The sequence below is a fragment of the Toxorhynchites rutilus genome, chromosome 3, assembly GCF_029784135.1.
Source record: "Toxorhynchites rutilus septentrionalis strain SRP chromosome 3, ASM2978413v1, whole genome shotgun sequence".
Taxonomy (NCBI): domain Eukaryota; kingdom Metazoa; phylum Arthropoda; class Insecta; order Diptera; family Culicidae; genus Toxorhynchites; species Toxorhynchites rutilus.
Window position 1 is genome coordinate 172,174,121 of NC_073746.1, and position 12,002 is coordinate 172,186,122.

Below are 12,002 nucleotides of genomic sequence, written 5' to 3' on the forward strand. Positions count from 1 at the left end.
ATCGTCCACGTAGTGTTGCTGGACGATAGCGTTCACTGCATCTGCGTATTTCCTAGAGAACCGTTCAGCATTTATGTTTTTAACATATTGAGCGCTGCTTGGAGAGCAGCACGCACCGAAAGTCATTACACACATTTCATAAACAATAATCTCTCCTGTATTGTCTCTCCAAAAGAACCGCTGGCATGATCGGTCTGTTTCGCGGATTTGGATTTGGTGAAACATTTCGCGTATATCCCCAGTTAGTCCTACACGGTGCTTCCGAAATTGCAACAGAATAGAGAAGAGCGAACACATTTGGTCCGGGCCCTTCAAGAGTGCAGAATTTAGAGACGTTCCGAATACGGTAGCTGCTGCATCCCAGACTAATCGAACCTTTCCAGGTTTGTTTGGATTGACCACTGGGAATATTGGCAAATACCACGCGCGTGAAACAGGCAAATTTTCTTTTTCTTTAGACAATTTCCGTATGTATCCTTTCTGCAGGTAATCAACTATTTTCTGGTTCATAACCTTCAAAAGCTCCGGATCTTTCTGCATTCTTTTTTCCAGTAGCTGATACCGACGAAGAGCCATTGGCCGGCTATCAGGTAAACGAATATCATCGTATCTCCACAACAAACCAGTCTCGAAGTTGTCTCCAGTGTACTTAGTGAGAGATTCGAGCATTGAACAGGCTCTTTGATCTTCGGACGACAACAGAGCACGACTGGGTCTTACTACTCCAAGACTATCGAGAGCGAAGTACTCCTTCATGGCGTTATGTAAGAATTCGTCCGAATGTTCTTCGGAATGCACATGGAAAGAGTAGTGCACCAAATTCGACGCATTGTTCTCGCCATTACCACCACAAACGGTCAAACCCAAACGAGTCTTTATCGCTATCGGTTGATCTGGATTTCCTTCTCTACTTTGTAGAATCAAGCTAACGTGAGCATGCTTCAATCCTATTAGGATTCGCGGCCGTGCGTCGTTGTATGATCTTATGGGCAGACCTCGAAAATGTGGATACTTGATCCTCATTTCATCTATGTTTAGAGATTGATATGGCAACTGCAGCTCCTTCACCGTTCGCACCTCATTCAGTTTGAACCTCTTTGCTCCATCCTGCGTGCCCGCAATAGACACGTGTGTTATTCGAGAGTCTTTTTCATATCTCTCAGTGCCACCAGTCCACCGAAGACACAATGGACTTTTTGTTCCATCCAGTCCAAGCTCTTCCATGAGGTCATGGTCTAATAAAGTCAACGCAGAGCCTTCATCTAGGAAGGCGAATGTTTGAATGGACCCTTTCGTTCCATGTATTGAGACAGGAAGGTAACGAAACAGAACAGCATTTGAACTAGCACGATGAGCGTTGCATTCGTGGTGCGAATAACTGGTTCCTGGACGAGGATCATCGGGTCTTGAAACTTCTTTGTGTTTCTGTTCATTGTGGAGGAGCTCGTGGTGTTTAAAAGTACAACCATCCTTACCACAAACTTTGGCTCTGCAACTTCCGTTGTGTTTACGAAGACATCGACGACATAGACCGAATTCTCTCACTACAGCCCAGCGAGAATCCCGAGGAAGCCCCATGAACTGCTTACAATTTTCGACGCCCTTACAATCGGCTCCACACACAACGCAGTCTTGAATATAACTTTTATGATAGGTTTGTGTCTGAAGATCATGAGGTGGGGATTCGGATTCTAGATGAGCGTTAAGAAAACCACCACTTTTCTTGGGTTGATGAAAATCACTCCGCGTGGATTTAGACTCCTGGATCGCTGGGACAGTAATGGCACTGGCCGCTTCTGCAAGTGAATAAATCCAGTTTCCAAAGCACGCCAAATTGACGCTAACAAGCTTTTGACGATATCTAGCCCAGTCAAGTTTAATTGACGGTGGAAGTCGGTTGACTAATTGATGAAGTAAGGACACGTTGTAAAGATGGTCTTCCAACCCACATGCATCTACGATAGAGCAGTAATTTTGAACATTTACCGCAAAATCCATGATAGTCTCTAGTTTGTCTTCTTTTAAACCCGGCAACGCGTTGATTTTTGCTATCAATGAGTGGACAATAGCTTCAGGTTGACCAAAACGCATACGCAGTGTATCGATGACTCCCTTCACGTTCGATGGATACATCAAACGGCTCTTGACAGCTTCATATGCTTTTCCCGTAAGACATTTTTGCAATCTGATTGCATTTTCTGCATCCGTGTAACCGCACATTACAGTGGTGTTGGTGAAGGACGACAGAAATATAGGCCAATCCTCGGGATTCCCAGAGAAAGAGGGGAGATCCCTTGGAATCGCTTGACGCGCGGCAAGTTGTTTCTTGGTGATAGGACATTCAACATACTCTTCAGGACATAGATTCCTCGTCGATTGTTGATTGTTAGGTTGCTCCGTACAATTAACGGCCATGGCCCTCAGACCGTCATTGACTTCAGGAATCGAACTATTGCTTACAACTGAATTCGACGATGCGAGTGATTGATTTTGAGTAGAATGTCGTTGAGGCTCAAAATTACCAGAGTGAACGCACTTTTCTACATTATGAGTGTTATCATCGACCCACTCACGCACGCGGTTCATACTAACTCCAGAACAAGAACTAGATGCATTGGTGTATACTTGTATACTTTTACTATAGATGCATTGGTGTATACTTTTTATCTATATAATCATGTTCTAATTTCCGTTCTTCCTCCAACTTCTGAAGCTGCAGCTTGATGAGTGTCTTTGACGATTTACGAGACGACGTCGACGCTACGACACTTTGTGCCTTCGCGGGCGGACAACTGGATTTCTGGTCGTTGGGAGCATGAGTTACCTTAACATCTACAGGTTCATTTGTTGACTGCTCGACAGCCGATTGTGCAGGTTTTTTTTCTTGAACTTTCACATTTGGTTTTGGTTTGTGTTTCGTAGTAAGATGCTTCGCTCCAGCTGTTGGTTGAAGATTCTTATTGGAAGTAGATGCAGTTTGCTGGATTCCTTTTGCTGATACGCATTTCGGACAACTCCAACTTTTGTTCTCTATTTCCTCTGTTACTCCAACGCAGCTGAAATGATGCCATTTATCGCACCCGTCACACTGTACCATGTTCTCTGTATCCGGTTCCGGACAAGATTTGCACGCCCGCCCAGGTAATGTTTTTTCTGCCCTCGATTGCTCTAGATCTCCCGTGACCACGACTACCACATCAGCACGATTTTGAGTTAATTCACCCGATTTCGACTTTGTACTTTTGCCCTTTTGGCTATTTTCGGACACACCATGATTCTTACTCGACATTTCGGAATTTAATAAATAAACGTATATTATAAGATGTTGGTTTTCCACCAACGGGACTGAAGGGGTTGATTCCGGGATTATAATGCTCCAAAGAATAAAACACAGGAACTTGGTGTAGTTCAATGGAGATTATAATATACCTATGAAATGTAATTTTACTTAATCTATAAGTTATAACATAATAAAATATTTGTGGTTTTCATACATAATGTTGTGTTTCGATAATGTTTGTGATTATGATAAAATGTTGTGATTGTATTGTTCTCATTGTTTGTTTCCAATCTATGTTCACTTACGTTTAGTCCCCTAAGTGTTTTTTAAATTCCTTGTATATGTTTAATCCTGTTTTGTGGAGAAACAGTTTAGGCTAATAAATCCTTATAAATAAATTCAACCATACCTCGATATTTAATGTTCTTATATGTAATTATTGTGTGTGATTGAAATTTATGTGATTTAGATTCACCGGTGACTTTCTTGGGATCAAAATGGTAGCACTACAATGGTTGTTTTATTTACCTTCTCTATTGCTCTCTACTCTACTTGTGTTCGTATGTGTTGTCCAAGGTTGTTGTATGATGGGTGCGCGTTTGCAACCAGGGGCTGCTAACAAGCGGTATTAAGAACAACATAGAATGTTAGCTGGAACCTAACATCAATAGACAGCTATTCATTGATATCGTTGGATTGATAGTTTTGAAATTTAGTGGGGAAAGAGAAAAAAATTAGCAGCGATTTTCACTAACAATCAATCATACAAACAATCACGATAACACGTACACTCAATAGGCCAAACAATGGATTGGAAGCAAAGAAAAAACTTTTTTCTCCACTTGCTCTTACTATAAGATTTTATATTTACCAAATCCATGAATCGCCCCAGCTTCCCCCAGTTTTTTTTCTGATAATCAGAAAGAATATGAATATTACGCGGAATTGAAAGAATATATGAAATTGAAAATATATAGCTTTGCCTTCAAAACTACGAAAATATAATTTCATTTTTAACCAAAAATTGAGTATACATTAACAAAATAAATCCTGCGTTACATGCATTTTGTTCATAAATAATAATAACGTTTTATTTTTCTTACAAGCGTTCTCGTTATATTTATCCTTTCCGTCCAGAACAAATCAGTTCAGCGTTCGTTCGCAAACAGTTCCCCCGCAAACACTTCGTTCTCGAACAGTTCGTTCCCAAACAGTTCGTTCGCAAACAGTTCGCTCTCAAACAGTTCACTCGCAAACCGTTCTTTCGGAATCAGTTCGTGGGGAGAACTACCGATAATAGTCGTATGAGGATTAATGATATCCTTCCACAGACAATCTAATGATAGTGATCACATTTTAAAATAATAGGATCCAAAAAACAAATTTGACTGAATGTCCTACCCAAGGCGCCTCTATATATACCAAGTGAAACAATCATATGAAATGCACTTTCAGCCATATTGGAAATGCTGTCGGTATTGTTTACAAGCAGCATCAGAACGTTGCCGGTGGCTCTCTACAAACTGCTACGACGCTTATTCGAACGATGCCTACTATGCTCAGATTTCGCGAATTTATGTGAAAAAGAAAGGATGATTTTGTAGAATTTCATTGTCATATCGACTACTCTTGCATGTGAAAATGCAAAAATGGCGTATCCTTGCAATAACAATACAAACAACCCCCGCTTCACAAACCGTAATTCTCTTCTTATTATAAGTGATGATGTTGCTTCACCTGTTATACATTGATATAAGCACCTTGGTCCTACCTACCTTGAAAATTTGGTAAACACGCCTCATGCGCCTCATGCTGAGAAACGCAAATCGATGCGTTCGGGATTTTGGCTGTGTTTGTGTAGGTTTGAAGTTTGTCAAAAATTTGTCCCGAAACGAAGCAGCAGAAAAGCAAAACATTCTGCGATTTCCTATTCGCATTTTGTGTCTTTTCTGTTGAAATTGACTCCCGTATACTGATTAGTGTATTAAAAATAGGGGGCAACACAAACAATTGTAGATATAAGACTGCCAACTGTTATCACAAGCCTTATTTCCCATTGAAATCCGGCTCTAATCCGGAACAACAGCAATAGACGACGATGAGCTTCTCAAGCGATGAAGTTAATTTCCTTGTTTACCGCTACCTCCAAGAATCAGGTTAGTTCCATGTTTTGTTTCGAATGTTTTCATTGCATCACAAGATTTGCGAAACCAAAATCTAACTCAACGCGCGATGGGTAGGATGAATATCGAAAATGAGAGCGGAAGCAACCAGAGTTGCAATGTTAGAGTAATTTCCTTTGCACGGAAGTGTTATCATCGGTTGTTCAAACAAAATTTCCAAATATTCAACATGATTTTTAGGATGATAGCTAAAGTTTTTTTTTCCAAAATATTTGTAGGATTCTCTCATTCGGCATATACGTTCGGCATCGAATCGCACATTTCACAGAGCAATATCAATGGAGCACTCGTGCCGCCTGCAGCGCTTCTCAGTATTTTGCAGAAAGGGCTCCAATATACCGAAGCTGAAATAAGCATCGGGGAAGATGGAACGGAGCAACGTTTGGTTGAGAGCCTCAGTTTGATAGACGCCGTTATGCCAGAAGTAGTTGCCATTAGGCAGAATATGCAAAATCAGCAGAAACAAACCATAAAAACAGAACCAACCGAAACTAATGGAACTACTAACAACACTACAACTGAAGAAACGTCAACAACTCAAACGACCACCTCCACAACAACGACAACGACTTCAGCGTCGACGCCTGCACCGGCTGATAACATGGAAGTGGATCAAAGTATTGAGATTCCAGCCTCGAAGGCTACCGTTCTGCGAGGCCATGAGAGCGAAGTGTTCATCTGTGCTTGGAATCCAAGCACCGATTTGTTGGCCAGCGGTTCAGGAGATAGCACTGCCCGTATATGGGACATGTCGGACAATTCGACAAATCCCAATCAACTGGTTTTGCGACATTGCATCCAGAAGGGAGGAACGGAGGTTCCTAGCAATAAAGATGTTACATCTTTGGACTGGAATTGCGACGGTACTCTGCTGGCAACGGGCTCGTACGATGGATATGCCCGCATTTGGCGCACTGACGGATTGCTCGCAAGTACACTTGGACAACACAAGGGTCCCATTTTTGCATTGAAGTGGAACAAACGTGGAAACTACATCCTTTCTGCGGGCGTTGATAAGACGACTATCATCTGGGATGCCGCCACTGGGCAGTGTACACAGCAATTTAGTTTCCACTCGGCCCCTGCTCTGGACGTGGATTGGCAGTCCAATCAATCGTTCGCAAGTTGCAGCACAGATCAGTGCATTCACGTGTGCAAATTAGGTGTCGATAAGCCTATCAAGTCATTCCAGGGGCATACGGTAATTATACAGTACTGTTGTCGCTTCGCACAATTCGTAACGAGAGTTTTTATTTTGTAGAATGAGGTAAATGCAATCAAATGGGACCCTCAGGGACAACTTTTAGCGTCGTGTTCGGATGATATGACTTTGAAAATTTGGTCTATGAAGCAGGACACCTGTGTTCATGATTTACAGGTAAAGTGCTAAATATCATCACAAAATAAGTCTCTTATAGGACTTCTCTCAACAGGCTCATTCGAAAGAAATCTACACAATCAAATGGTCCCCCACTGGAACCGGCACGAACAATCCCAACATGAATCTCATCCTGGCGAGTGCTTCCTTCGATTCCACGGTTCGCCTATGGGACGTCGAACGAGGTGCATGCATCCACACGTTGACCAAGCACACCGAACCGGTGTACTCGGTGGCGTTCAGTCCGGATGGTAAATTCCTCGCTTCTGGCAGTTTCGACAAGTGCGTTCATATTTGGAGCACGCAAAGTGGCCAGCTGGTGCACAGCTACAAAGGAACTGGGGGCATCTTCGAGGTGTGTTGGAATTCCCGGGGCAGCAAGGTTGGTGCCAGTGCAAGTGACGGTAGCGTGTTTGTGTTGGATTTGAGAAAATTATGAGCGGGAACGTCTACCGCTGCAGACAAGAAAGCCAACTCGTCTAATTCTTGAAATACCACAAACGAATGTTGTTGGGCAGCGGAGATAATCGTTCGATCTTGGTCTTGGAAAGCTCATTAAATAAGAAGTTCACTTCGGTGGAGCCGTCAGTACATGTTGGGTATAGTATGTGAGTAGCTTGTAGTGACGCAGTGTTTGAAGGGAAATATTTCTCTTTTCCACCAGAAATTACACGAAAGTATCGTGACGAAGCTCATCAAATATAGGGCTTTATGTGCGTAGTACAACTATATACTACCTGTCGACGTTTAATCGAAGCATAAACTAGACTTACTCCCCATAATACATAACGTTTTCGGTATCGTGTTAGGAACTAAGATCCAAATCATTCAAAATTGGGTACGACTAAATGAAAAGTATTGAATGATCCAGTCATAGAAGTCTGTATCATATCAAAGGTAGTTTTAGCTGTTTTAAAAGTGTATTTGGAAAATGTAACTTAGCTCGTCGGCGGCTGCACGTAATAAAATATATGTTTTAAATCTCAAAACTGCTGTATTTGGGGTGGGTTGCAGGAAATGGACATACTGAGAGGGCAACCAGTAATATCCTACATTATTCGATTCTCCGAAAAGGTGTATAATAAAGTAGCGATTTGTCTTCTAATGGTGTGTAGGGAATGATAATTCACTAAATGCTCAGTGAAATTAATTTGAAGAATGTTTTTTTTTCAAGGTGGGTTTTCAAGCGGAGCATTTGCTATAACTTCGCGGAGCACAAATTTCCCGCGGAGCCTTTGAAAACCCCTGTTCTATACTATAACACATCTGAGACACCAACGTGGCGGTATATTGTTGAACTTCAAGTGCAGATGTCTCTTACTGGGTTAAACAATTCGCAATCTAAGGGTGCTCATACACTGTTTGACCGAAGCCAAATATTTGACTCTTTTTGACAGATAAAATTTGGTCAACGTGTACTGATCAAATATATTCTACACAAAACACGACAAGCAAATATTCAATTATTGGATGCCTAAAATATTTTTTCAGTCTGTTCTTCGAACCTGTCGGTACATGGTTAGGTTACCTTGGATATTTCAGTTGATTTTTTTTCATGTTCAGTGTTTGATATTGTTTACTACTGTTTAAAATTGAAGAGTGGCAAACAAAATAGTGTTTGTACAAATATCAAATCAAACCTTATCTGTCAAAAAATCTCAAATATTTGACCTCCGGGCAGACAGTGTACGGCCACCTTTAGATCGCCAATTGACGAATTTACGTTGGATTTACAACCAGATGGCGCAGCGAGTAAAATGAGTATGTTTTGTTTCTATACCGGGGTGTAAAATCAAAGTTTCGAAAACGAAAGCGTTACGCCGGAGACCGAGATTTTGAGCGTTAATAGCTCCTAAACAACTGAACGAAATGGTATGATAAACACTTCATTCGAAAGATAAAATGTCTACGCGCTCTATACTTGTTACTGTTTGATCCAAAAACTTGTTTCAATAGTCTTAAAATTGCTTTCAAAACAGGCTATTAAAATCACCAATTGGTATATAAGCGAGCGCCGCTCGGAAATCCACTCAGTTCTAATTGAACAGCGATTGGAGCATGTTGTCGCTGGTGTGGTGAAGCTCTTCGTTTATCATGAAACGCGGATGAACGCTGTCACCAAGAGCCTGTTTGTGCACCTTAGGCCAGACATGAATCCATCAGGAGGAGAGTGATGCCACAAACGGTTCCCCGGGAAGATCTCGAAGCAGCCGCTACACACACACACACATACACGCGCGGAATTCTCTCCGTTTGGATGCCATTCAGCATCGAGAAAATTCCGGAAAGATTCAATCGTTGCTGAAAAATAATCTGCCAGTTCCTCTGGGAACTGAAAAATACATTCATGCGAAAGAGTTCATTTTAATGTTTTCTATTCATGTAACACTGCGACCAAATATTTTTCAATTAAGTGCTATTAACAGGTGGTTATCGAGTTAGCATTAACCATTGGTGGGCTTAGAGTATCGAGGAAAATCTGGAAAGAACTAATCGTTGCTGAAAAATAATCTGCCAGTTCCCCTGAAAATTGAAAAATAAATTCATGTGAAAGAGTTTATTTGAATGTTTTCTATCCATGTAACACTGTGACCAAATACATTTGGTTTTGTGATTTTTCAATCAATCGCAATTAACAGGATAGCTTCTGAAGATTATTCTTCCCCATCAGTAGGATATTCCCGTATCCAATATTGTATGCGCCCGCAATCGATTATTGCTCAGTCGCCGAAAGTTCCGAGCTCAGAGAGTGCATTCCCCTCTAGTTTGCCTTCCAAATTGCCATCGTAAACCACGCCTTCTCTCGATTCAATCACGCACAAAAAGCATACTTAAGCGATATTCTGGTGGTGAGACGCATTCTTTTTTCGTGAGTACATCGACAAGACAACATCGTTGCCGAGGATGCTGGACGGCGAAGGATCGAGATCTGCCCTGAAACGCAAGCAGTTTGTTTGAAACTGTGAGGGAGCACAGAGAAGCCGATCCTTCAGGAGAAGAGAAGGTGACCATCGAAGCAGCCGCTACACACACACACATACACGCACGAAATTCTTTCCGTTTGGATGCCATTCAGCATCGAGAAAGATCCGGAAAATAATCTGCCAGTTCCTCTGGGAATTTAAAATTACATTCATGTGAAAGACTTTATTTTGATGTTTTCTATCCATGTAACACTGTGACCAAATATGTTTCAATCAAGTGCTATTAACAGATGGTTATCGAGTTAGCATTAACCACTGGTGGGCTTCCAGTATCGAGGAAAATGTGGAAATATCTAATCGTTACTGAAAATAATCTGCCAGTTCCTCTGGGAATTTAAAATTACATTCATGTGAAAGAGTTTATTTGAATGTTTTCTATCCATGTAACACTGTGACCAAATACATTTGGTTTTGTGATTTTTCAATCAATCGCAATTAACAGGATAGCTTTTGAAGATAATTCTTCCCCATCAGTAGGATATTTTCGTATCCAATATTGGATGCATAAAACCTTGTACCTCCAACGTAACGCTCTCGTTTTCGAAGTCCCCCAAATATTCATTTATTCATTCATTCAGAATGGATTCAGATTCAACTTCAAACAAAGGATCACTGAATCAACGATAGTCCTACGTCACCATTGCGGTTATACCATAGATATAACCCACTTTCTGTTTTTTTGGTGTGAAATTCGTTCAAATTTTCTAGACAAATCAGAATTTATCTTACAAATTTCCCGGTTTCATGTATTCTTTTCACGCTGAAAAGGTTAGAAAATCATCATTTTACAATGTGCAATAAATATTACGAGGAATGGCTTGTTATAAGTATTGTAACTTTAATTTTTTTCAACTAAGTAAACGATGAATAGAGTGTTTTCCGCTAAAAATACTGCAAATCCTTCTCGTATCGACCCCTACATAATCAAGGATATCAGCCAATTTGATATGATATCGATTTCATCGCAATTATCCATAGTATCAAAAACCGGTATGCATTATCAAACATAAAATGTTCGAAGATTATCTATGACTTTGATCAAATCGCGTGTTTACGCAAAACTGAATCAGCTCATGCGACATCTACATTAGAGCTCAGAACCACAAAAGTGAGGGTGTTTGTTTATTTTACGCACTAAAAAGAAAGATTCGGTGGTGATTATTCATTTTATTTCAATTTAGATTCATTTCAGTCATTGAATGTCGTCAGAATATGGTAAGAAAGTTGGAGTTTTGTATATTTACGATGGTTTCAACACGCGATTTGACCAAAGTCATAGATAATCTTCGAAAATTTTAAGTTTGATAATGCATACCGGTTATTGATACTATGGTTAATTACGATGAAATCGATATCATATCAAATTGGCTGATATAATTGATTATGTAGGGGCCGATACGAGTAGGATTTGCAGTATTTTTAGCGCAAAACACCCTATTCATCGTTTACTTAGTTGAAAAAAATTAAAGTTACAATACTTATAACAAGCCATTTCTCGTAATGTACATTGCACATTGTAAAATGGTGATTTTCTAACGTTTCAGCGTGGAAAGAATACATGAAACAGGGAAATTTGAAGATAAATTCTGGTTTTTCTAGAAAATTTGAACGAATTTCATGCCAAAAAAACAAAACATCCTTATTTTACTCGCTGCGCCATCTGGTTGTAAATCCAACGTAAATTCGTCAATATGAAATTGGCGATCTAACGTACAAATCTACACCTAGGCGGCGCTGCGGTGAAAGTGATGATGGTTTTAAATTTTGCAATGTGAGCTTATGGAAGGTTTGTAGTTATTTCCATAAATTACAATGTTATAATCATAAAAGATGATCTGATTGCGATGAGTTTGGAAGAAATTTAATTCTGCGCAATTTTATATATAACATGTTATTTTCTTACCTCTTCCAGTAGTGAAAAATGTACAAATGTTGACAATGATTGAATCAAAAAAAGAAATTCAACTTCAACTTCACTTCACTTTCCTTGTTCCAGACTACCTTGTCATAAACGTACCCTGATTGGGTCTCAGCTGAAGATCAATGTTCTGGAAAAAGGTAATGAAGATGGTAGAGTTTCGAGCGACATTGCATGCGCTGCCATAACTATTTCTCAAATGGTGACGTCAGTCGTTGTGTTTATCTTGGATTGCTCACCGCATCCATGTGAAAATGCT

At 40.3% G+C, this 12,002-nt stretch overlaps 1 protein-coding gene across 1 annotated transcript; it reads left to right on the forward strand.

Moving 5' to 3' along the window:
* Positions 1–5,146: 5,146 nt before the first annotated feature.
* On the forward strand, positions 5,147–7,790 carry LOC129775623 (F-box-like/WD repeat-containing protein TBL1XR1). Its single transcript, XM_055780583.1, has 4 exons — positions 5,147–5,436; positions 5,682–6,664; positions 6,725–6,841; positions 6,897–7,790. The coding sequence occupies exons 1-4, from the start codon at positions 5,379–5,381 to the stop codon at positions 7,278–7,280; spliced, it is 1,542 nt and encodes a 513-aa protein (XP_055636558.1). The 5' UTR covers positions 5,147–5,378; the 3' UTR covers positions 7,281–7,790.
* The last annotated feature ends 4,212 nt before the right edge of the window (positions 7,791–12,002 follow it).

Bases quoted from the DNA above. Each gene is read 5' to 3' on its own strand.
- LOC129775623 (XM_055780583.1), top strand. From the start codon at position 5,379: ATGAGCTTCTCAAGCGATGAAGTTAATTTCCTTGTTTACCGCTACCTC. The intron at 5,437-5,681 runs GTTAGTTCCATG...AAATATTTGTAG, and splicing joins CCGCTACCTCCAAGAATCAG to GATTCTCTCATTCGGCATAT. The intron at 6,842-6,896 runs GTAAAGTGCTAA...TTCTCTCAACAG, and splicing joins CCTGTGTTCATGATTTACAG to GCTCATTCGAAAGAAATCTA.